The sequence below is a fragment of the Hypanus sabinus genome, unplaced genomic scaffold, assembly GCF_030144855.1.
Source record: "Hypanus sabinus isolate sHypSab1 unplaced genomic scaffold, sHypSab1.hap1 scaffold_2195, whole genome shotgun sequence".
In the NCBI taxonomy this organism is placed as follows: domain Eukaryota; kingdom Metazoa; phylum Chordata; class Chondrichthyes; order Myliobatiformes; family Dasyatidae; genus Hypanus; species Hypanus sabinus.
Window position 1 is genome coordinate 15608 of NW_026780304.1, and position 27393 is coordinate 43000.

At 44.1% G+C, this 27393-nt stretch overlaps 1 protein-coding gene across 1 annotated transcript; it reads right to left on the reverse strand.

Moving 5' to 3' along the window:
• Positions 1 to 11094: 11094 nt before the first annotated feature.
• LOC132387765 (zinc finger protein 135-like) lies at positions 11095 to 22958 on the reverse strand. Its single transcript, XM_059960125.1, has 2 exons — positions 22907 to 22958; positions 11095 to 13511 (listed from the first exon to the last, which is right to left on the reverse strand). Exon 2 carries the CDS (start codon positions 13104 to 13106, stop codon positions 11967 to 11969), a length of 1140 nt encoding a protein of 379 aa, XP_059816108.1. The 5' UTR covers positions 13107 to 13511; positions 22907 to 22958; the 3' UTR covers positions 11095 to 11966.
• Positions 22959 to 27393: the final 4435 nt, after the last annotated feature.

The window sequence follows — 27393 nt, forward strand, 5'->3', positions numbered from 1 at the left end:
TGACTATGGAGGGTGTCCAAACTCAGGCCCTTTTCCTTTTTTATTATTTTGAAACTGTAAATGATGGATGCAAAACAGTAATCTTGCTTAAAATATTAAACAATGTGTCATCTTTAACTTTATGCCTTTTGGAAATCAGGTCATTGTTTTACTCGCTTAGCTGTTCTCAGGAACAGAAATTTTGAGCAGGGGTGCCCAGACTTTTGTATGTCACTGTGTGCAATTTTCTTGCTAAATGATGCTTTAAAAAGTCAGACTTCCAAATATCACTCCCCTTCTTCCCACTTGCAAATTCTCCAGCAAATTTTGCATCACCAAAATGCAAACAGGTACAACCAGTTTCTGTATTTTACATAAATATTTCCGCTGAACCCTCCCTCAAGTGACGGACGGTTATGAACTCGGTTATGGCAATGGCAATGAATATGAAGGGAAGGGCAGCAGTTTGACTCACTAGAGTCTGGCATATTTGTGATTTGAAGGCTACTTGTTGCCCAGGATAAAGGTGTTTGATATCATTATGTACCAAGACAGAACGGGTCAAAACATGTCCTCACGTGTAGAAAAGTCCAGAACAAGAGGAGGTAGAACAAGCAACACACACAAAATGCTGGAGGAACTCAGCAGGCCGGGCTGAATCTATGGAAAAGAGTACTAATGCTGTTCCAGCATTAAAAGAGTTCCAGCTTCTGCAGATTTTCACTTGCTGCGGTTGGAGATAGAACAAAATTGATTTTCTCAACAGCTGATAGAAAGATTTTGTTCTCTTTTTCCGAGTTCCTAATCCTTGCATTCAGATATCTGGAGCTCAGCTCCGTCTGAGAGATCTATCTGCTCCCGTTCCCTGATTAGCCGGAAGCTCCCCGGGGCCCGTGTACGGATCGTGGGGCTGAGAGAGGAGAAAAAATCTGGCCTGTGCTGAGTTTGCGGGCGACAGCCTCCGGTTCTCACAGCAATTGTCACCCAATTAGAGTCAGAAAAACCCTTACCTTTCCGATCCTCCCGACATTTTGTATACTGCGCGCATGCGTATTTATCGGAGACGGCTGCGATCCTGACGCCTGCGCATTTGATCGGTGCTTCAAACGACAGCGAAATTTTAAACGTGGTGATTTATGGGTAAGTATGGTGCCATTAAAAGATTCTGCAGGGACCGGTTCCACGTCCATATCTCAGTTTTTTATTCTGTGTAGAAAACTCAGCAGCTTTCTTAACGCAGAAAGCGGCTCCCATAAACGATACACTCAATATCAACAGGCATTTCGTGTTCTGAAACAGATCTGAAACAAAAGAGATTCTGCATTTGCTGGAAATACAAAGATGATTACACACAAAATGCTGAAGAGGCTCTGAGGTTCAGGCAGCAACTAAGCAGAGGAGTACACAGTCTAGACATGCTGAAGGGGATCGGCTTAAATGCTGCCCATTTATTCCTCTCCACATTTGCTGCCTGATCTGCTGATAATCTGCAATGTTTTGTAGAAATTAACCATTTTGTTTTTCGATTAACCAGTTTCCAAATGTTTCTCATCTTTCCTTCATAGCCACATCCCGCTGGTCTGGTTCCTCTTCCTCCTCCTGCTCGGAACCTCCAGACCCCATCTCTTTCCAGAGCCCCAAAGCCCTGATTGGTGCTGGTAACTCTTTGTTTTCTGACTCTGCTCCACCGAAGATTCACTCGCCAGTCCGCTGTCAGGGTTTAGAGGCGCGTTGCAACAACCCAGCTGTCTGAGGCACAGTCCTTTGAAATTGGTGAAAATGACACAAAATTTGAAAAGAGCAAGGAAAAAAGGAATTTAACCACCTTAGTCCAGAGCCCTGGGGAAGGTCAAATACTCAGCGAGCTCATCCTGTTAATTAGCCTGGGGGAAATCATGCAGGAAATTCATGCAGGTGTGTAAGATGATGAGAGGCATTGATCGTGTGAAAAGTCAGAGGATTTTTCCCCAGGGCCGAGATGGCGAACACGTGGGGGGGGCATAGTTTAAGGTGCTTGGAAGTAGTTCAAGGGAGGTGTCAGAGATATATATTTTTATACAGATAGTGGTGGGTGTGTGGACTGCACTGCCAGCGACGGTGGTATAGACAGGTACATTAGAGTCTTTTAAGATAATCTCAGACAGGTACATGGAGCTTAGGAAAATAGAGGGTTCTGTGGTAGGGTAATTCTAGGCATTTTCTAGAGTAGGGTACACAGTCGGAACAACATTGTGGGCCGAAGGGCCTGTAATTTGCTGCAGATTTCTCTGATTCTAAGAAATCCAAGGGAAATCACTTCTCCCACAGAGTGGTGACACCTTGCAACAGCGAGAGTGAGAGGTAAATTTGAAAATACTGATATGGAACAGAAACCTAGGCAGGGACCAGATGGATCAAGTGGACGCTCTAGTGTAAATTGTGAGTTTGGCAGTGACATTAAGTACCTGCGACATGGGATTTGATACAGAATTGATTTATCTTTCACAGATCCACAATATTAAACACCAGTCTAGTTTAAGGCTAACATCAGCAGAACGGACTCCTCCAATGTTCAGTGACCAGGGTTCAGTCCTGGGTGCGATGAGCAGCCGCAAGAACTGCAGAATCTGACAGTAACAGTCCCTTATGAACCTGCAGCTGCCTTCAGTCGCCATGATGGTTAAACATTTAACACGGAGCTGATTTGAACTTCCTCCCTGATGTGAAGTTGCTGGTGTTGCAGCAGCTGGGATGATTGAATGAAACTCTTTGCTCACTCCGGACAGAAATGTGGCCTCTATTTATTGTGAACTCACCGGAGCATCACAAGGTGGGTTAACTGAATGAGTCTCTTCACACACATGGAGCAGGTGAACGGCCGCTTCCCAGAGCGAAGCTGTTGGTGTATCTGCGATGGCCGACTGAATCCCTTCCAAAATGAGAGCCAGTACTGCTATAACGTCAGGGCGATGTATCCAATCAGACACGGGCATGGACACATGTTCGGGCTCTCCTTGCAGCAAGAGGGAGCGCTGTCTTCTCCGCCATCTCCGCCTCCACATTCAAGGATCGGCGACATTCAAGCGCTGGTGAACTGACAGATACAGCGGAACTATCGTGCTGTTGTGTTTGTGATTCCCATACACAAATCCTTTGTCTTTTCTAAACTGTTAAAAGTTTACAAACCACGTCAGTGGGTGAAGGACAACACTCAGATTATTTAGTTTCCATGGTGCCTTCAGAGAAAAACACTGTCACATCTCAAAACAATTTGGGGGGACAAGACTTCATCTTTTAACTGGCCACAGTTCCGGAATCAACCACAACATCAAACTCTCTGCTTCCCCCTCTGTATCAAAATGGATCCTTCCTCCCCTTCATCGGTCTGTGACGTGGCTCAGTTTGTCTGTCTCCTTCGCGTTCTGAGCATGCGCCACACACCTCCTGAGATCACATTTTATTGACACGGCTGTGACTAGAGACTTTCAGATTATTATGTCCCTCCCGGCATTTGACGGTGGTAAACTCAGAGTTAGCAATGGTATTGACCCTCAGGAGTAGGTGATTAGGCTTTTTCGTTGGAGATCGATAAACTGCCGGTAGTGTGTGTCTGGATGAGTGGGACGTTTTCAGACTGGAAAGAGGTACCGTTTGGAGTACCCCAGAGATCAGTCCCTGACCACAGTTGTTCACAGTTTATTGTCCTGGAGGAGGCAACGAGATGTGAGATGTCCCAGTCTGCTGGTGACGCAGAAAGATTGGAGTTGAGGGAGGGGAGGCTATTCACATGCAATTTCGTAGCTTTGCAATCAGCACATAGTGCACTGTGGGGCTGCAGTGGCGGGTTCCAATCTGCTAATTAGATTTGCTGACGGCACTACATTGATCGACCGAATCCCAAATAATGACGAGGCAGCCGACAGAGAAGAAGTCATCACCCGGACACAGGGGTGTCAAGAAAACAACCTCTGCCTCGTTGTGACAAAAACAAAGGAGCTGGTTGTAGATTACAGGAGGAATGCAGACAGGGAGCACATTCAACATTTCCAAGTCTGTTATTGACACAAAATGCACATTTTAATAGTGATCATGACACAATGTATTTTATATATTGTTGATGACAGAAAACATATTTATAGATTGTTACTGACAGAGCATCGTATAACTTGTGTTTCGTGTGTTATCTGAATGTACTTGCCTGTGATGCTGCTACAAGTCAGCGTCTCTCTGTACCTGTACCTTCCCCTACTTGTGCACTTTGCAATAAATTCAACAGGACCTGAGAAATCTCAGTGAGATTTGATTAGTGATGATCATCTTGGCAGCTCGGTAGGTCGAATGTATGAGACAGTACCCTGTTAAATGCAAAACCCTGAACAGTGTTGATGATCAGGGGGATCTTAGACTCCAAGTTCATTGCTCCCTGAAAGAGACTGCACAGATTGATCGGGTGGTTAAGAAGGCAAATGGCATGGTTGTCTTTATTAGTTGAAGCACTGAGTTCAAAAGTCGGGAAGTTGTGTTGCGGCTGTTATGAGCCTGCGGTCGTACTGTGACTGTTTCTTTAAGAGCGCCGGCGTGAGGAGGCGGGACTATGACGTCAGTCACAGGCTGACAGCGCTGACTGTGGACTGAACCATGAGAGAGAGAGAGAGAGATCTGCAGACGGGCAGTCGGGGGGGGGGGGGGAGAGAGAGAGAGAGAGAGGAAACGCTGATCGCTTCAGTTAGTCGCAGCTGAGGGTTGAAAGTCTCCTATGCCCACAAGAGTGGGTTGATCATCGCTACACGGAACCACAACGAATGTGTGTGGCTGTCACTTCCTATAATCCATAGGAGTGGATTGTGGAATATCTTGTGTTAACCCTTGCCTGGGTATGTTGTTTGGTAACCCCTGGAAGACGGTATTCCTGTGACAGGTCACTTTCGCTGATAACTCGTATGTGGACGGATTCAACGGATAAGAACATCGACGGCGGTTATTTTGAAGTAACGGCCGTTTCTCTACGTTTCACCCTGGATTACAAATATCTTTCTCCCATAACTTATTCCGTGTATTACTGAACTTTCCTACTTTACCATCTCAAGACTCTGAGCTTTGTTCCCTCAGGCTCGATAGTCTGGGAGTTATACTTGCACATATATACACATTACACTGTTAACTTTCCTTTATTTCGTTAAGTTACTATATTATCAGTCGATACTACTAAAGATAATGGTTTTAACATCAAAACCAGACTCCAGTGTGAACTCTATTGCTACTGGTTTGTTTCTAAAACGCTACAGTTTGTAACACAATTTTATAAAACTAGTTAGCCCACATCTGGAGTGTTTCATACAGTTCTGGTCGCCCCCATTCTCGGAAGGATGTTGGGGCTTTGGACAGGGCGGGGAAGAGGTTTACCAGGACCCTGCCTGGATTAGAGGGCATGAGCTATAACGAGAGGCTGGACAAACTTGTGTTGTTTTCTCCAGAGCGGCGCAGGCTGGGGTGAGACTGGATGGACGTTTATAAGATTACGAGAGGAATAGATCGAGTGGACAGACGATATATTTTTCCTGGGGGTTGAAATGTCTAATCCAGTTAAGGTGAGTGGAGATGTGAGCGGCGTTTGCGTCTTTCCACAGAGTAGTGGGTAAACGGACATCTGTCTGGGGGTGAGAGACCAAAGCGGCCATGTGATCCCGTTTCCTGTTCACGTTTCTCTGCAGATCTGCAGCATCTGCGGGTCACTGCTCTACCTATACGTGGAGCTTCATCTTTCCCCGTTCAGACAAGGCAGTGAGATCCGGATCTGTCACGTCCTCTCGTTGTGGTGGACAATATGGTTTTTTTTTCGGCAATATTTTCAGCATGTTTCATTCCACTGTTTTTACCTGCTGAAGTGCTGCCGATGTTTCTGGGTGTCTGACCCACTTAAGTGAGAATTTAGCTTTTTATAATTATCTGAGCTTCTCATAAATGTGTGCAGTTCAGTTAAGCTTCACTCCACTACTTCCAAAGCAACAACCCAGTCAGTCAAATAGTTCCACACAATTAAAATAGTTTATTACATCTTTTTTTCATTTTGTACTATCTATATAATTTAACAATGTGATAGTTATATTCTTATATTAAATCACAATTGTTAAAATCTATGCTCAAAAATTAGGTTCTACTTCTGAACGAATTTCATGACATATGCCGGTGCTATTAAACTTGATTCTGATATTGATACGGGAGACCCACCACCGGTCACCTGATCCCAGTTACCGCAGATCGTAATGAGAGATTAAAGCCTTTTCTATTTATTTGCGTTCCTCAGAAAGACAACAGTTCAGTTTCCTTCTGTGGTTCCAGAGCAAAAGCTCAGTCTGTCTAATATTTGCACACACTTAAAATGGGGAATTTGTTTATTATCATCATGTACTGAACGACAGTGAAAATCTTCCCTGACTTACCATCCACACAGATCGATACATTACAACGGTACATCGAGCTGATATACGATAAAACGATAACTGTAACAAACATTATGGCTGCAGAGAAAGTGCAGTGCAGATAGACATATGGTGCAGGGTCACGTCGAGTTACATTGTGAGGTCGAGTCCATTTTATCATTCATTTGGCTTATAACTGCAGACAGGAAGCCGTCCTTGAGCCGGGTGGTTCGCTTTAAGGCTTCCTTGAGCCGGGTGGTTCGCGCTTTAAGGCTTTTGTATCTCTTCCCCGATGGGGGAGCGGGTTTGCAGGAAGAATGTCCAGGTTATGAGGTTCTTTGTGTACATGGCCTGCTTTTCCGAGGGAGAGGAAGTGTAGGAAGAGGCCAAGGAGTGGGGGCTTGTTTCTCTGATGTTCACTGCTCTCCAAAGTTCTCTGCAGTTCCTTGCAGTCATGGGCAGAGCAGTAGCCATACAAAGGCGTGAAGTATCGACAAGAAGCTCAGAGACATCGGCCTTCACCCTGCCTTGTGTAGCTGGATCCAGGACTTGCTGTCAGGTCGCCGGCAGGTGGTAAGAGTGGGCTCCATCTCCTCTGTCTCTCTGACCCTCAGCACACATAACCCACAGGGTTGTCTCTTTGGCCCTCTCCTTTACTCTCTGTGCACCCATGACTTGTGTTGCCACCCACAGCTCCAACCTGCTAATGAAATTGGCTGACAGCACTACATTGATTGGCCTAACCTCAAATAATAACTTTCAATCGATCAAATGCCTCCCGACAAGGTTCGGTCCAAACATACTTTTCACGCTTCTTCAGGAGATTGGTCAGAGAAAGAGCGATAGCAGCAAAGTTCTTACGAAAATATCCATCCATTCCCAGAAACCTTCTAAGAGCCTTCTTATCAGTCAGAATAGGAACTTGAGAAATTGCCTGGACTTTTGCCCGAACAGGAGCCAACTTTCTTTGACCAACAACATAGCCAAGACAGGTCACAGTGGCATGGCCAAATTCACTCTTAGCGAACTGTAAGGTCGTCCTGAGAAAGCCTGTCAAACGGCTTCTCTACTGCAGAGATATGCTTTTCCCAAGTGTCACTCCCTGTGGCTAAGTCATCAATATAGGCATCTGTGTGTTCTAACCCTGGAATTACAGAATCAATCATTCTCTGGAATGATCCTGGACCATTTTTCCTTCCAAAAGAGAAAACATTGTGTTCATACAACCCAGAAGGTGTCACAAATGCAGAAATTTCTCTACCTCTGTCCGTCAATGGATCACACCAATACCCTTTCAACAGATCAATCTTTGTAAGAAATTTAGCTTTTCCAGACTTATTGATGCAATCATCCTCCCTAGGGATAGGAGAGGATTCTGTTTTTGTTACTGCATTTACCTTCCCATAATCAGTGCAAAATCTAACACCACCATCAGGTTAAGGCACAATAACGCAGGGTGAGCTCCAATCTGATGCCAAAGGACTAATAATACCATTTTCATCATATATTCAATTCCTTGCTCAGCCAATTTACACTTTTCGACGTTCATGCAATATGGGTGTTGTTTAATCGGTTTGGCTTGACCAATATCTACATCATGTACTGCGACTGTGGTTTGCTTGGGAACATCGTGAAATAAATCTTTAAACATCAGGATTACTTCCTTCAGCTGTTGTTGTTGCTTTGGCTGCAGATGAGCCAACTCGTTAGCAATGTTTTCTGGAACAACCGAGTTCATTAGCCTAACTGGGACCATGTTTGGCTTGTGAAAATTCTCAGACGAGTCGATTGTTTCATTCTCAATATGTTTTGACAACAACACTCACAGACGGTGCCTGCTTGTCAAAATATGGCTTTATTATATTTATGTGTACCACCTGTGTTAGTTTACGTTGGTCGGGTGTTTTAATAGCATTATTCAGATCATTAATTTAAGAGACTATTTCAAGCACCTTATCTCCCATCTGGTATTTTCTTTCTCAAGCCCACTTATCAAACCAACACTTCATTTTGTTTTGAGAGATCTTTAAGTTTTGTCTCACTAAACTACAGACTTGGTGTAATTTATTCTTGAACTTCTAAACAGAGTCTAACAAGTTAACATGTACATCCCCATCAATCCACTGTTCCTTTAACAAGGACAAAGTTCCCCTCACTATAAATTTTTAAAAGGGTTCACCGAATGCAGTTATAGGGCAGAGTGGGGCCACTGGGGTGACCTGATTCGGTTTACCCACAACTTGACAAGTGCGACAGCTTCTGCAAAAGGTCACAACATCTTTCCTCAAATTAGGCCAGTAGAATTATTACATAACTGTTTACAGTTTTATTCACTCCAAAATGTCGACCTAATGGCATACTGTGGGCCAAAGTTAAAATTTCAGCCATATAACTTTAGGAACTACAACTTGGTGAACAATTTCCCATTCCTCACTCGCTGGTATAGCAGGTGGCCTCCACTTCCTCATTGACACTTCATCATGAGATAATACCCTACTGGCACATTCTTAATCTCATCATCTGAGAGGGCTGTTTCTTTTAAAGCTTCAATCTCAGGGTCTCGGTTCTGTTCTGCTATAAACTCCTTCCCAGACAGGGATAAATCTTTCTCATCAGAATTACGACTGAATCCTGTTGAAACAATGAAGGCAGAAATTCCCTGACAAGTCATCATAACCTGAATCCCGATTTTGGCTATCATGGGTATCAGAATCATGCTGCACAGATTCGTCTGCGTCGGCATACTTTGAGTTCCTGCGCAGGAAGGATAAATGTTAAAATCCATCTGTGGGTCGTCAGCGGTTGTCTTAGTTGTCAACAGCGCTGCAGGAACAATTTTAGGTCATTCCCTAACAGCAAACTAACATCTTCCAATGGTAAAATGGAGTATAATCCAATTTTAACAGGTCCCAAAAGCAACCCTGACAGTAAATTTACCTTGTACAATGGCACAGAAACCATGCTACCCCCAAAGCCTTTAATAAGATTTACTTCATCAGTGTTCGTCTCATCACCAAACTTTAGAATGCTGTCTAATATAAGTGACTGAGAATCCCCAGTAACTCGAAGAATTTTTGGTAGTTGGGTTGACCCTTCCTTTACTAATACAAACCCATTTGACATAAAATGATCAAAAGCCTTCTTAATTCAGTCAGAGTTCTCAGTCCATAACTGAGCCTCAACAGAATGTTCAGAACCCTGTGGGTTTATAGGTGCGTCAACAAACTGAACACCGGCATTTGGGACTGGCTTCTTTTCATTTTTCTTATTCAGGATAGAACAATTAGCCATCACATGACCAGCTTTCTTACAATAGTAACAAGCAAGACCAGAATATTTCTCTTTCAACTGCTTCCCTTCATCCTTACTCTTGTCACTCGTCCCAGCTGTAATTTCTGGTTTACCCTGGTGATCTCTGGCACTCTTTTGGAAGCTCTTATTTGGGATAATCTTAACCTTATGAGTAAAAGCAAACTCATCTGCTATTCTATCAGACTCCTGCAAAGTGGCAGTATCCTTTTCATCTAAATATGTCTTTATGTCGTCAGGAGCACACCTTTTGAATTCTTCAATTAAAACTAACTCTTTCAAGCTATTAAAATCATCATATACTTATCATCATCATCATATATGTGCACCAGCGATCAAAACACACAGACTTCTCATAAGCAAATTACATATGTCCGGTTCACAGATTTCCACAAATTTCAAAACTTTTGCCTGTATGATTCTGGGACCAACTCGTAAGCTTTGAGCACAGCCTGTTTCACTATGTTACAATCAGCTGCTTCATCAACTGTCAAAGCAGAATAGGCTTGCTAAGCCTCCCCCTTTGTAAGAGAACCAACCCTCTTTTGGCCACTTTAAATTCTAAGCAACCTTCTCAAAATGCTGGAAGTATTTATCAACCTCTTTCTGATCAAATGGAGGTACCAATTTAATTTCCTGACTAGCCTCAAACTTATCACCAGAGTCTAACGCTAGACCCCTTTGCTGAAACCACTGTATCTTTTCCAGCTCGAATAGCCTCTGTCTTTCTGCTTCCTCCTTCTGTTTTTCTGCCTCCTCTCTGATTTTCTGCCTCTCTAGCCTCAAATTGCCTCTGCCTTTCCGGAGCCTCCATCTTTAATTTTTCTAACTTGTCCTGGAGCTCAAGCTCACTAGGTTTACTTCCAGGAAACACGTCCAACTCCTCCACTTTAAACACACCCTCAAATACATAATGTTCAGCTATTACCCTCTGCATCTGTTCCCTCCTCATTGTCAATTTCAACATAGCAAGTTTTAACCTTCTAGCAAGACTCAACAACTCAATCCGTCTGCCATCCTCTAATGCCTCAGAGGTTCCCGCTTCCAAACAATAATCAGCATCCGCTGCTGATTTTCTACACACAAATATATCAAAAGGGACTTCCCCAATGAAATCGATAATTAATGACTACGCCCCCATAGCTGTTCATATCCCAGATGCAGGCCCCAATTTTGTTATGAATCGTAAAGCTTTAGAAACGAATCAGCACCAATAGACTACACCTGGAACAACACACACAAAATACTGGTGGAACACAGCAGGCCAGGCAGCATCTATAAGGAGAAGCATAGTCGACGTTTCAGGCCGAGACCCTTCATCAGGACTGCCTGAGACTGCCTGACAAAGGGTCTCGGCCTGAAACGTTGACAGTGCTTCTCCTTATAGATGCTCCCTGGCCTGCTGTGCTCCACCAGCATTTTGTGTGTGTTTGACTTCCAAGCATCTGCAGATTTCCTCGTGGAGACTACACCAGGAGTCTGTTTTTGATCTTAAAACTATCTTTATTAGAATCGACTTATAATATAGTAACTTAAGCAAGATAAACAAAAGTTAACAGTGTTCTGTGTATATATGTGTGTAAATATAAATCCAAAACTATTGAGCTTGGGGGGAACAAGGCTTGGAGTCTTGAGATGGTAAAGTATGAAAGTTCAGTTCAACCACAGAATAGGTGATGAGAGAGATATATGTAATCCAGGGTAAATGTCGAGAGAAGGCAATTATGTCGAATTCCACAGGTTCCATGGTGGTAAAACAAGAGAACAGTCACTGTAGATATTATCTGTCATCCTTCCAAATCCACATAATAATTATCACCCAAAGTGACTTGTCACAAGGCGTATCGTCTTCAAGTGAATTACCACACCACACCCAGGCAAGGGTTAACACATCGGTGGTCTTCACATGATACCCCAAATCAGATCCACTCCTATGGATCAAACGAGGTGACAACCACACAGACGATGTATGATGAATCGATAATTAACCCATACTTGCGGGCATAGGAAAATTCCAAACAGTGACCCTTGGCACCTATTTCCCTTGTATCGATCTTTCCATTTTTCCTCCTTCATCTCCGTCTGACTCTGAGTGTCTGTGTCCTCAGTTAAAACTAAACAAGCTGTGAGTGATGTAAACAAGCTGCAAGTCAGACTGATTAAACTTCCTAATCTCTCTCTCTTAAAATGACAGTCCACAGCAAACAAAACCTAGGGATTCATAACAACTGACTGGTGTGCCAGTAGTTGGAATGACTGAGTGAATCCTATCCCACATTCTCAGCAGGTAAATGGCTCCTCTCCAGTGTGAACTCGCTGATGTCTCTGTAGTGTGGAAGAGTGAGTGAATCTCTTCCCACATTCTGAGCAGGTGAATGGCCTCTCTCCAGTGTGAACTCGCTGATGTTCCAGCAATCTGGATGAGTTATTGAATCTCTTCCCACAGACTAAGCATATGAACGGCTTCTCCCCAGTGTGAACTCGCTGATGTACCAGTAATCTGGATGACTCAGTGAATCTCTTCCCACAGACTAAGCAGATGAACGGCTTCTCCCCAGTGTGAACTGACTGGTGTCTCTGCAGGGAGCGTGAGTGACTGAACCTCTTCCCACATTCTGAGCAGGGGAATGGCTTCTCTCCAGTGTGAACTGGCAGATGACTCTGCAGGTGGGATGACTGAGTGAATCTCTTCCCGCATTCTGAACAGGTGAACGGTTTCTGCCCAGTGTGAACTCGCTGATGTCTCAGTTGGCTGGATAAAGCACTGAATCCTTTCCCACATTCTGAGCAGGTGAATGGCTTCTCCCCAGTGTGAACTCGCTGATGTACCAGTAGGTTGGATAACTCACTGAATCCTTTACCACATTCTGAGCATGTGAATGGCTTCTCCCCAGTGTGAACTCGCTGATGATTCTGTAGTTGGGATGACCGAGTGAATCCCTTCGCACAGACTGAGCAGGTGAATGGCTTCTCCCCAGAGTGAACTCGCTGATGTACCAGTAGGTTGGATAACTCACTGAATCCTTTCCCACATTCTGAGCAGGTGAATGGCTTCTCCCCAGTGTGAACTCGCTGATGTACCAGTAGGTTGGATGACCGAGTGAATCTCTTCCCACAGACTGAACAGGTGAACGGCCTCTCCCCAGTGTGAACTCGCTGATGTCTCCGTAGGTTGGATGCCTGAGTGAATCTCTTCCCACAGACTGAGCAGGTGAAGCGCCTCTCTCCAGTGTGAACTCGCTGGGGACTCCGTAGGTTGGATGACTGAGTGAATCTCTTCTCACATTCTGAACAGGTGAACGGCCTCTCCCCAGTGTGAACTCGCTGGGGACTCCGTAGGTTGGATGACTGAGTGAATCCCTTTCCACAGACTGAACAGGTGAATGGCTTCTCCCCAGTGTGAACTCGCTGGTGAGCCATAAGGTCAAATGACTGAGTGAATCTTTTCCCAGAAATTCAGCAGATCACCAGCCTCTACCAGGTGTGGTGTGAACTGACTGGTGTGTCCACAGGTCCAACTGAATCCTTTCTCACACACAGAACAGATGAATGGCCTTGCCCAGTGTGAACTTGCTGATGTACCTTCAATTGTGATAATTGAGTGAATCTATTCCCACTGTCTGAGAAGGTGAACAGCCTTTCTCCTGTGTAAGATGACTGGCTTGCTATTTGGTCAAATGATCAATTGAATCCCTCTCCACAGTCTGAGCAGGAAGGATAGTCGATTGAATCCCTCGCTCCACTTCTTAAATATCCAGACAGAGACAGCAAAACTGGCGTTTTCTGTTTGAGATCCCCGGCGACAAATTCCTTCTCGTTTTTAACCTGTGAAAAGATTTACAAAATCCATCAATGGGTTTAGGACAACATTTCCGATGAGATTACTTGAGTTGCCAAGGTTTGATCTGGTATCACACTGTTACAGTGAGGTTCTACCCAAGTTGGAGAGAGAAATCACCTCCTGACTGGGCAGAGTGCTGGTATCTGGAAGACCATCAAACTCTCCGATGCTCTTCCTCATAAGAATGGGGCATTTCTGCCATCTCCAATCTGTGACCTGGCTCAGTTTGACTCTCTCCATTGGTATTATTCCCTGTTCCTGCTGAGCTGTATGGGTGCCTGGCCCCACAGTAACTGAAACAGTCTCACGCAAATTGTCTTTGTGGATGTGCATCTGGGAATTCTTTTATGTATTATTAACTTAAAGTGCTACAGCTTTAACACCATATAAAAAAATTCCTGCTGAGATGACTGGTTGGTCCGCACAGCTGGTAAAAGGGGTTAGAGTGAATTTTTGTAATATTTCAAGTTCTTGTAGAAAAGTACAACACAGAAACAGGTCCTTTGGGCCATCTGGTCTTGTGCTGAACTATTTAAATTGCCCCTCCCACACTCCTACAATCCAGGTACCTACACAAACTTCCTAAATGTTGAAATCGAGCTCGCGTGCACCACTTGTGCTGGCTGCTCATTCCAAACCTAGATGACCATCTGTGTGCAGAAGTTTCCCCTCATGTTCCCCTTAACATTTCACCTTTCACCCTTAACCCCTGGCCACTGGTTGAAGTCCTACCCAATCTCAGTGGAGAAAGCCAGCTTGCATTTACACTATCTATGCCCCTCTACCACAATCAAATCTCACCTCAATCTTCTACATTCCAAAGAATAAAGTCCTGACCTGTTCAATCTTTCCTTATAACCCAAGTCCTTCAAACTTGACAACAGCCTTGTGAATTTTCTCTGAAATCTTTGAATCTCTTTTAAATCTTTCCTGTCAGTAGGTGACCAAAACATCACACAATACTCCAAATTAGGCCTCTTTTACAAGTCAACATAATATCCATCTATTGTCAGGATTTGGTTCACGAAAGCCAATGGGCTAAAATCTTTCTTTCCGTCACTATCTAACTGTGATACCACTTTCAGTGAATTAAGGACTTGTATTCCCAGGTCCCTTTCTTCTACAACACTCCTCCGTGCCCGACCAGTCACTGTGAAAGACCTCCCTTGGTAGGTCAAACCAAAGTGCAACAGCTCACACTGGTCTGAATTAAATTCCATTTTCCATTTCTCAAACCATTTTCCCAGGGGGTCCAGATTGCACTGCAAGCCATGATAGTCTTCCTCGCTGTCCACTACACCACCAGTCTTGGTGGTCATAAATCTGCTAATCCAGTTAACCACACTATCATCCAGATTACTGATATAGATGACAAACCACAACAGATCTAGCACTGATCCCTGTGGCAACCACCAGTCACAGGCCTCCAGTCAGAGAGGCAACCATCTGCTACCACACTCTGGCTTCTGCCAAAGACAGTGTCTCATCCAATTTACTATATCATCTAGAATGCTGAGTGACTGAACCTTCTTGACCAACCTCCCATATGAGACTGTGTCAAGTGCCTTGCTAACGTCCATGTAGACAACATCCACTGCCTTGTCTTCAACCACTTTCCTGATAACTTCCTCAAGAGACTCTGTAAGACTGGTTAGACATGACCTACCATGCACAAAGCCATGCTGTCTATCCTTAATCAGTCCACATCTATCCAAATACTTATATTTCCGGTTCCTGAACATACGTTCCAGTAACTTCCCCACTATTCACTACTAGTCACCACTCCGTGGGTTTGGAGATTTCCCTTGAATTTCATAGAATCATAGAAATCTATAGCACATTACAGACCCTTTGGCCCACAGTGCTGTGCCGACTATGTAACTTACTCTAGAAACTGACTGGGGTTTCCCTAGCACATAGTACTCTATTTTTCTGAGCTCCATGTAACTATCTAAGAGAGTGTTAAAAGTGCCTGTTGTATCCGCCTCGACAACCGCTGCTGGCAGTGCATTCGACACATCCAACACTCTCTGTGTAAAAAACCTACCCCTGACATCCCCTCCGCATATATTTCCAAGCACCTTAAAACGATGCCCCATCCTGTTAGCCATCTTAACGCTGGGAAAAAATCCTCTGGCTATCCACACACTCACTGCCCCTCATCATCTTATACACCTAAAAAAGGCTCCAAACATAAACAAGGAAATTTTACATTGCTCTGAGGATTTGTTGGAAGTAAACAAAATTATGAGGGTATAGATAGGGTAAATGCAAGCAGCTTTTTCCACTGAGGTTGGGTGGGACGACAACCAGAGGTCACGGGTAAGTGGGGAAAGTGAAAATTTAATGGGAACATTTGGAAAAGTTCTTTGCTGAAATGGTCGTGAGAGTGCAGAATGAGATGTCAGCACTAGTGGAGAATATGAGCTCGATTTCACCATTAAGAGAAGTTTGACAGGTACCTGGATGGTAGGGGTACGGAGGGTGATGATCCCAGTGCAGGTAGCTTAAATGTTTTTGTGGCATTGACTAAATGGGCCAAATAGCCTGTTTCTCCACTGAACTTCTCCATGTTTCTGCGACAGAGAAGCTGGCCAAACTTGTTTGGAAGGGAAAACGTAGGAGTGACAACGGAGCAGCAATTGCTGGAGTTTCTGGGAGCAATTCGAGAGCTGAGTGATGGATACATCCCAAAGACGTGGAAGCATTGGAAAGGCAGCAGGGCACAACCGTGGGTTAAATGAGAATCCAAAACCAACATAAAAGCAGAGGAGAGGGCAAACAAAAGAGCAAAAGACTACACAGAAGACAACTAAAGGAAAGTCAGATGAGTTCGGGAATGGAATTATGAAATGGTTGTCATTAATGAGTTTTGGTTGCACCCAACAGTCCGCGGCATTTAGAGAAACGAGATATCCAGGGCCTCAATATCTCTTGAAAACCAAGATTCCCTGCACTAGTTACCATTCAACTTTTATTTTGTCAGACACATACAAACTCTACACCCTTAAAATTTCACTTCTGAAGAACTCCCACTTACCAAGTACTGCTTTGCTAAAAAACATCCTGTCCCAATTAACACTTGTCAAATCCTTGCAAATATCATAAAAATTGTCCTTTCTCCAATTTAGAATCTCAAGAGAGGTCCAGGCCTCTGCTTTTCTGTATTTACTTGGAATCTCATGATCAGTAGATACAAAGTGTTCCCATACACTAATTTCTGTCACGAGCCCTAGATCACTTCCCAATAGCTTATTGCACACTTCTACATCGGGAATTTTACATACTGATTAAGGTAGATTTGATAAGCTCTACCCCATCTAGTCTTTTTACAGTCTAGGATTCCAGTCAATAAACGGAAAGTTAAAATCACTCACTTTATCAACCTTTGTTTCTTGGCATAGTCCGCAATCTCTGTACAGATTTGTTCCTTGAAATCCCTCAGACTGTTGGGCGCAAGCAAGTCCAAGTAAAGGCTACAATATCATAATTTCATGTCCTGAGGTCTGAATGACATCTGTTTGGTGTCAAAAATAAACCTTGCCCTCAATGTCACTGAAACAAAGGAGCTGGCTGCAGAATACAGGAGAAATGGAGACAGGCTGACCCAGGATCTGGGGTTGAGAGGGTGAACAGCTTTAAGTTCCCTGGCACACACAACACCGAGGATCTCACCTGGTCTGTACATACTGGCTGTGTGGTGAAAAAGGCACAACAGCACCACTTTCACCGCAGGCGGTTCAGGAAGTGTGGGGCGGGGCCCCAAATACTAACAACTTTCTACAGGGGCACAATTGAGAGCATCCTGACTGGCTGCATCACTGCCTGGTATGGGTGCTGTACTTCACTCAGTTGCAGGACTCTGCAGAGAGTGGTGCGGACAGCCCAGCACATATGTAGATGTGAACTTCTCACTATTTAGGACATTGACAAAAACAGGTGTGTAAAAAGGGCCACTGTGTAAAAAGGATCATTGGGGACCAGAGTCACCCCAACCACAAACTGTTCCAGCTGCTACCATCTGGGAAACGGTACCACAGCCTGAAAGCCAGGACCAACAGATTGTGGGACAGCTTCTTCCACCAGGCCCTCTGATTTATTAATTCATGCTGATACAATTGTACATTTATTTATCCTGACTGTCCTGTTGTACATACTATTTATTATAAACTATTATAAATTTCACATTGCAACTTTAGACAGAGACGTAACATAAAGATTTCTACAACTCCTGTATGAAGAATGTAAGTAATAAAGTTAATTCGATTCAATTCACCCTCTCCACTATCTGCTGTGTCATTCTGGTTCCAATCCTCCCTGCAACTTTAGTTTAACCACCCACCCCACAGGGGAGCACTAGCAAGCCTTGCCACTAGGATATTCGTCCCTTTCTACTTCTGTTCCACTAACTAACAAATCCCCTATCACCCCTTTGACTTTCCTCTGCCAGGTAATTCCCCCCAACTGTTTCTAAAGTGTCCACCTGTTGTTGTGTGGGATAGCAACAAGAGTACTCGGCGATGGCTATTTAACCTCATTCCCCTTCCTGACTCTCACCCAGTTTCCTGTGTCCTGCACCCTGGGTACAACTCACCTCTCTGCACGTCATACCTATCACACCCTCTGACGCTTGGATGATGCAGAATTCATCCATTACCTACTCCAACTCCTTAAAGTGCAGCTGGATATACACCTTCTACGTGAGGGTGTCAGGGACACTGGAGGTCTCCCTGCCTTCCCACCAATATCCCCTCTAATTTGTAATGACCAGTGTGTGCAAAAACCTTGTACTGTACAATTTTTACCCAGTGACAACAACATGTGCAAACTGAATTTTATATAGAGAGGTATTCATTTCAACAGCGAGCAAATCACTGTCAGTAAGAACTTTAATCTCCTCTGGTTGAGTCTTGATTGAGTTCATCTGCACTCTCATACAACCTATGTAACAGGTTAATGAAGGATTTACTCGCCACAGCTTTTGCAAACCACCTATTTGTGATTTTCTTGCTAAATGATGCTTTCAATTTCAGATTTCCAAATATCACTCCACTTCTTCCCACTTGAAAATTCCCCAGCAACTCTTGCATCACCACAATACACACAGTATTGTACATAAATATTTCCCCTGAAGTCTCACCCAGGTGACTGACAGTGGTGAACTCAGTGATGGTAATGCCAAGGAATACTGCCTTTAAGGGTGGTAGTCTGTCTCCCTGGAGTCTGGCACATTTGTGATGTGAAAGCTACTCGTTGGCCAGGGCAAAGGTGTTTGATATCATTATGTAGCCAGACAGAATTGGTTCTGTCTGGCTACATGTTCTCACTGGTAGAAAAATGCAGACCGAGAGGAGGTAGAACAAGCAACACACACAAAATGCTGGAGGAACTCAGCAGGCCAGGCAGTATCTATGGAAAAGAGTACTAATGCTGAATTCCTCCAGCAATTTGTGTGTGTAGCTTGGATTTCCAGCATCTGCAGATTTCCTCTTTGTGATTGGAGGTAGAACAAAGATGATTTTCTCAACTGGTGATGTAAAAGATTTTAGAGCCATAGAATAGAACACTGCAGCACAGTACAAGCCCTTCAGCCCTCCATGTTGTGCCAACCCATATAAACCTTAAAAAAAAGAACTAAACCCACACTACCCCGTAACCCTCCATTTTTCTTTCATCCATGTGCCTGTCCAAGAGGATGTTAAATACCCCTAATGTTTTAGCCTCCACCACCATCCCTGGCAAGTCATTCCAGTCACTCACAACCCTCTGTGAAAAAAAAAACTTACCCCTGATGTCTCCCCTAAACTTCCCTCCCTTAATTTTATACATATGCCCTCTGGTGTTTGCTGTTGGTGCCCTGGGAAACGGGTACTGACTATCCACCCTGTCTATGCCTCTCGTAATCTTTTAGCCCTCTATCAAGTTCTTGACCAGGCATGGTCAAACTACGGCCCACGGGCCATATGCGGCCCGTTAAGCTTTTTAATCCGGCCCGCAGAACTTGATGAAATTATATTAATAAACCTTGTTAACGTCTTTTCCCCGCAATTCTGGCGTTTTCCCAATAGATGACGCACTCTATATACATTGACCTTTGTTGAGGTGCAGCGTATTACTCCACATTTGCGCTTTACTCTTTGTTCAGCTCGACCTATTTGTGTGAACAGGTGTTCAGCGTCATGAACATCAACAAAGCCAGCCACAGATCCAAGTTAACTGACCAACCCCTCAGATCCATCCTGAGAATCGCCACAACAAAACTAAATCCAGACTTTGATGCGCTGGCTAAAAAGGGAGACCAACAACACTGTTCCCACTGAAATTAAAAATAAGTTTCTTCGTTGTGTTATGTAAAAAATGCATTTGAAAATATTTTTTTCAATAAGCCTTACATGTTACATGTCATTGCTGTTAAGTGATGGACACGAGTAGTGCGCAGGTGCACGTACGTTCTCAAAATAAAAAATGCGCTCCAGATCAAATAACGCGCTCCGCATACTGGCACGCTGGCATTGTTCTGTCTTTGTGCTGATCGTTGTTGAGTTTTGGCACAGGGGACTATTGAATAAGAAGGAGGAGGACAAGTAGACCTGCATCTCCTACCGGTTTTGAAATAAAGACAGTCAGGAGGAGAGTGATGATGATAATATCTTGAAGGATAACAGAATTTTCAGTGCTTTAAAATAATAACTGTTACTATTTAAAAAAGCTGTATTTTATTCATTTAATTTTCAGTGTTTTAAAAGTCATTTCAATAAATAGCTAAATACCATGGGACTTCAAAGACAGATATTTTGTTGTAATGCATTTGTTCATTTTCAATTGAAATTAAAGCACATGTTTTCTACATATCCCATGATATTTTATTTTCTCTTATGAGGTGTATTACCAAAACACTCCGTCCATCTGCTCCTGGTCTGGCCCCCCTGTCAAATTTTAGAACCCTTTGTGGCCCACATGTCAAAAAGTTTGCCCACCCCTGTTCTAGACCTTTCATATTATTTCACATTTCATAAAGATTGAAACAGAATAGGCTGAAACACACTGTTCAAAAGTGCTGGCGTTCAATCCACTTGGTGCATTGACTCATTACATTTTTTGGGTGTATGTTTGTCAGAAACACATCCAACAGATTTCCCATCAGAAGTGCAGGAAAATTCTGGACCTGATTTCAAATGAATCACTGAGCACTCTGAAAAAAAGGTGCGGCAGAGGCCGATTTCTCCCTTGTGCTTTTATTTTTAGTGTGAACTATGTGACATTGATGGTGATTAATGATCATTACTTTCAGGCGACAGCCCTCCAAACATGTGACGAACCACAGTAAAACTTAGTGAACCTGCCATGGTTGGGTCTTGGGTGTCGGACCAGCAGATTTTCTGTATTATTAGATGTTCTCATATTAATACATCATACCTCACTTCCAAATCACTGTTTTTAGACATCACATTACAGAATGATGCGTTCCACATAACCTGCAAGTTTAAAAGAAGCTCAGAAAATAAGGTCAAAGTAAGTTTCAAAGGCATCTCGGAAACAGAAACGTGCAAGTTTAAAGGGAGCAGAGATACCTGACTGACCTGCATGAGGTGTTGAGCTACCTAAAATGCATTCTTGAACGTATAATGTAGATTTAAAGCATTAATTGGATTTAAATTATTTTATTAAATTAACATTATCTTGGATCTCTTAATGGTAATTCACATTTAATGTAGGATCAACCTTTCTGCATTTGGATAACTACAATCTTTGTTCTTTTCTTTCGAAAAATGCAGTCACATCATAACACTATTCAAACTTCAGACCAAAAGTCTTCTTTTTCCCCCTTCTATTTTTTCCCAGGAAAAAAATACTATAAACTTTTTGCTATTTAAAATTGGTAACATTTATCAATTCATGCTGTTGTTTAAAATTAAATTGCTTAACTCCATGAAGCAAACTTGCAAGTTCACTAGCTAATAAAGAATTGAACAAAGAGGATTGTATATTTTACAAAGCAGCATAATATCAATGCTCCTACATCATAAATTGGGAGACAAATGTACACATCCCAACCTTATTAGGTATTTGTACTCAAGTTTTCCCACAGATGGTGAACTGCTAATCTTGGCTGGTTCATCAGGCACAGCATGGAGTAGATCTGAAGGGAGCTGGAGTGGTTTGTGTATTTGCAGCAGTGCTGGGAGGAAAAATCAGCATGAATGATGAATGTCTTTAATGTCCCTTCCTATAAAATGCTCGACAGATGGTTCACACTTATTTGACCTTGAGCTTTTTTTTAAAAACCATATTACACTTTAGTCAGGATTACTTAGAATTTCAACATCTCTCTTCCAGTGAAAATAATAAGTGGGAAGGGGTATAATTTAAAGATCCTATATATTCAGTTTAATCCACCCCGTTCTAATGAAATGTTTATTCAGTTATTTATGCTATTGACAAGGCTCTGAATAAAGCAAATGAGGACCAATAGGTGTGATCCATTCTTACCAGTTCAATGGCATAATTTTAAACTCACTTCTCCAAGTTTTCACATTTAGGAGCAGAATCACAAGAAGAGGTGGCAAATGACCAGGGAAAGCTTCACACAGAATCACAGAATAATTATTATAAAATTATTGTTGGCATGAAAGGAGATCATCAACCAGAACTATCCTCTCAATTCCAATCCTTTTCTCTTGCTCTGCATCACTCAAAAATTCACTCTCATTTCCTTTCCAATTCTATTTGAAAGTACTGTCTTAGTCTTCGACAGTACTGTCCTGTGGATATCCAGTAACTGTGCTCTGGAAGTCCAATCCAAAGTAGAATCTTTGCTAATCTACAATACTAGCACTGTACCTCCCCATACTTTATCCCTATTTTCTAATCACAGGAAAGACTAAGTACTAATTTAAAACAAAGGCTAAGATTTAAACTTTCATCTTATGGTGATGATCATCTAATGTTATACTGCTATATATAAATAAAAGGGGTGATAGATAAGTTTGTGGCCTAAGGTAGAAGGAGACAATTTTAGAAAATCCAGCACATCTATTTTTCAGCATAGTCCACTCCTACATTTACACACTTAGTCCAGCGGTCGTGTAACATACGAATCTTGGACCTCCAGAGAGTGTCCACAGACGGGTTTTGTTCCCTTTCTCCGAGTTCCTAATCCTTGCATTTAGATAGCTGGAGCTCAGCTCTGTCTGAGAGATCCATCGGTTCCCATTCCCTCATCAGCCGGGAGCTCCCCGGGGCCCGTGTACGGATCGTGGAGCTGAGAGAGAGGGAAGAGGGCAGGACTGTCCCGGGGTTGCTGGTCACGGTGTCCGAAATTCAGAGGAATTATCCCGAAGTCGGTGTTTAAGATAAAAACACGGAGAATCGCTCTTACCTGCAACCGACATTTTCAAGGCCTCGTGTGCTGCGCGCATGCGTGATACTCGGGGATGTCATCAGCCTGACGCTTGCGCAGTTCATCAGTGCTTCAGCGCCTGATAAGATTTATTCGCGCAGGCCCTTTTGGGTAATACCGGTGCCATTAAACAGTTCTTAAAGTACCGGTTCAATGTCCATATCTCATTTTTTTTCGGGTATATAGAAAAAGTCTGCAGCTTTTTTAACGCAGGAAGCGGCTCACATGAGCAATATACTCAATATCAACGTGTATTTAATGCCAAAGTAAAATGTGGATATAAAACACAAGAGATTCTGCAGTGGCTGGACATACAGAGACGCGCACACACACAAAATGCTGGAGGAGCTCTGCAGTTCAGGTAGCAACTAAGCAGGGGAGTCCACAGTCTAGGCATGCTGAAGAGGCTCGGTCTAAAAGTTGTTTATTTATTCCTTTCCACAATTGCTGCCTGATCTTTTGATTCCCACTCGTATTTTGCAGAAACTAACCATCTTTTTTTTCGGTCAACCAGTTTCCAAATTTTTCTGATCTTCCCTTTGTAGCCATATCCTGCTGGTCTGATTCCTCCTCCTCCTCGTAAACTCCAGACCCCATCTCTGTCTGGAGCCCCAAAGCCTGACTCAGGCTGGCAACTCTTTGGTTTCTGACTCTGCTCCATCGAAGATTCACTCGCTAGTCTGCTGTCAGACTTTAGAGGTGCGTTGTGTTACGAGACCGCAGGTTCGTTTACTGTGAGTGTCGCTTTGAGTGCCTGAGTGAGGCGGGTCTGTGACGTCACACAGGCGCTGCAGCAGAGACAGAGGGGGGAGGAGAGGAAGAGTGAGAGAGACTTCAGCTTGTCACTGCTATGCCCAAAAGATTGGGTTGATCATCGGCACGCAGAGCACAACGGATGTGTGACTGTCACTTCGTATCATCCATATGTGTGGATTTCCCTTACCCGGAATCGGGGTGTTTTGTGGTAACCACCCGAAGACGATATTCTTGTGACTGTCACCTGGTGATATTTCTAAGTGTATTTCGGAACTAATCGACGGATAAGATCTTCGGCGACTGTTATTCCGTTCACCCAGCGTGGAATGTGTGTGGAATTCTTCGTAATTGCCTTCTCTCTACATCTTCGTGTGGATTTACAAATCTCTCCTCTCACTCACTTGTTCCGTAGATTACTGAACTTTCCCACTTTACCATCTTAAGACTTTAAGCATTGTTTCCCAAGTTTGATAGTTTGGAATACGTACAACACCGTTAATTGCTGTTTATTTCGTTCAATCTTTTAGATTTGGAGTAGATACTAATGAAGAGAGTGGTTTTAACATCGAAACCTGACTCCGTTAGTGATCTATTGCTGCTGGTACATAACAATTGCAACAACCCGGCTGTCTGAAGCACAGTCCTTTAAAATAGGTGAAAATGACACAAAACATTGAAAAGAGCGGAGAAGGAGTTTAACCAACTTCGTCCGGAGCCCTGAACAACGTCACAACCACAGTGAGCTCATCGTCTTGTTCAGCCCGGAGAAAATCATGCAGGAAATTCATGCAGGTGTCTAAGATGATGAGAGGCATTGGTCGTGTGGATAGCCAGAGGCTTTTTCCCAGGGCAGAAACGGCTAACACGAGGGGGAATAGGTTTAAGCTGCTTGGAAGTAGGTACAGAGGAGATGTCAGAGCTAAGGTTTTAAAGCAAAGAGTGGTGTGTTTGTGTAGAATGCATTGCCAGCGATGGTGGCAGAAGCGAATACAATAGAGTATTTTAAGAGTCTCTTAGATAGGTACACGGAGCTTAGGAAAATAAGTGGCTATGCGGTAGGGTAATTTTAAAGCAGTTTCTAGTGTAAGTTACATGGTCGGCGCAACATTGTGGGCCAAAGCGTCTGTAATGTGTTGTAGATTTCTATGATTCTCTGAAATTCAAGAGAAATCTCCTATCCCACGGAGCGGTGACTAGTTGTAACCTGTCATCACAGGGAGAGTGAGAGGGGAACGGCAGGGGTAGATTTTAATATACTGATATGGAACAGAAACATGGTCAGGGACCAGATGGACAGAGTGGCCACTCTAGTGTACATTGTGAGTGTGTTAGAGACGATAAGAACCTGAGACACGGGATTTGATACAGAGCTGATTTATCTGTCACAGCTCCACAATATTAAACACCAGTCTAGTTTAAGTCTAACATCAGCAGAACCGACTCCTCCAATGCTCAGTGACCAGGGTTCAGTCCTGGGTGCGATGAGCAGCCGCAAGAACTGCAGAATCTGACAGTAACAGTCCCTCATGAACCCACAGCTGCCTTCAGTCACCGTGATGGTTAAACATTTAACACGGAGCTGATTTGAACTTCCTCCCTGATGTGAAGTTGCTGGTGTTGCAGCATCTGGGATAGTTGAGTAAAACTCTATGCTCACTCCGGACAGAAATGTGGCCTCTATTTATTGTGAACTCACCGGAGCATCACAAGGTGGGTTAACTGAATGAGTCTCTTCGCACACACGGAACAGGTGAACGGCCGCTTCCCAGTGCGAAGCTGTTGGTGTATCTGCGATGGCCGACTGAATCCCTTCCAAAATGAGATCCAGGGAATGATATCTCACTGCTCGGAACGTCATGGCGATGTATCCAATCAGATCACGGACATGGTCACGTGTTCGGGCTCTCCTTGTCGCGAGTGGGGCGCTGTCTTCTCCAGCATCTCCGCCTCCACATTCAAGGATCAGCGGCATTCAAGCGCTGGTGACCTGACAGATACAGCGGAACTAACGAGCTGTTGTGTTTGTGAGTCCCAGCATGAAAGTCGTTCAGAGAGAAAAATCAAACTCCCACCCCAACCCCAGCTTAAAAAAAAACGGCATCCCGATCATCAATCTACAAACCCCACCCCTCTGGACAAAAGGGAACAATAACATCGAGCCCCCACCCCCCCCCCCAAAGGAAACAACCCTACCCCGCAGAACAGCGGAGGAGCCGGTGTCACCAGGGTAGCTGAAATCTGGAACTCACTGCCCGAGGTGGTGGTCCCTTCACAACATTTACGAAGAGGATGAGCATTGAAACTGCCGAGATACAGTCGGCTGTGAACCAAGTGCTGATAAATGGGACCAGTGTAGACAGTGAGTGGATGGTCAGAACAGGTATGTCCGACCAAAGGCCTGTTTCCGTGCTGTGTGATCCACCACTCCGGACATGATAAATTAACGATGGTGGCACCACAAGGAATTGATTTCAAAACTCCACACCCCTCTCCAACCTGAAATAAACCAGACTGCACCCCTTTCTCACCTCTGGGAATATCTGTTTCTGTCAAAGTAGCATAGAGATTGGTCACTTCTGCTAAACAACTGGCAACTGATGAAGTTCCTGCGTCTTCTTGCATTAATGTTGCTTCCTTACAGCAAAACTAACCCTCTCACTGTGTCAGAATCAGTGATTAAATCAGACCCCAAACACTGTGCTTTCATGCCTGCACGTTATAACTGGAACCATCTCACTGAGGTCTGATGGAGACATAGGATCACATCTCCTCTGCTTCTGACGTTTCAAATACCCTCAGAATGGTTTTCTGATTCAGTCTGAAGGTTATGGTACATTCAGCTCGTCATCAGACCTGAAAAATCATGTCTTCCCGCAGCTGGTTCCACCTGTCGGTGTGTCCTCTTTGGTCCACCTCCAGGGAAGCTGCATCACCACACAGACTCCTCACTTGAGAATACACACAGTGTATTCTGTTGACTAATATGTGTGTGGACCCCGCTGGCAATTCTGGTGTTGTGACCCGAATCTAGACAAACACCACGCTGCCCACTCCACCAACAACACGGCACAGCCGGACACATAACAGGGGACTTTACATCCCACAACACTGGATTCAGTGTTGTAACCCGGGATCAATGTTGTTGTCCCACTGAAAAGTCCATTGAGGTGCTTTTGAATGCCAGCGCTCGCCCACAGGTGACGTCAGACACAGTTCCCACGCGCCTGACGTCACACATGGGCTCCCCACACCGGGATCTGCCCTCACGTGCGCGGTGTCTTACGTCACCCACGCGCTGCTGTGCTCGAGCTTTATCGGTTTAACGGCTGGGCTAATAATCACGTGACCAGCCCCTCCCCCACCGCTGTCAACAGAGGATTTAGGAGCTGCGCTATTCCTATTGGTGCGAAGCGATGTCAGTCACTGGTTACAACCAGTCCCGGAGGCGGACAGGCCGAGTGGGCGTTACCCCGCTGAGTTCGTCTCCCGCTCAAGCGCCGACCGCCTCCTCAGAGCGGAGAAAACCTCAAAGTAAATGTCCGCTTTCTGATTTATTTCCATTTCCCTCCGAGGGAAGTTGGGGCGTTTGTGAAGCGTCTCCTGCGGCCGGAGTCTGATGTATCGCTGAGAGGTAGGAGGAGACCGCTCGGCCCGTCGGTTCGATGCCGGTTCCCCGGGGAGGGAGGGATTTTATTGACAGGATGAAGTTG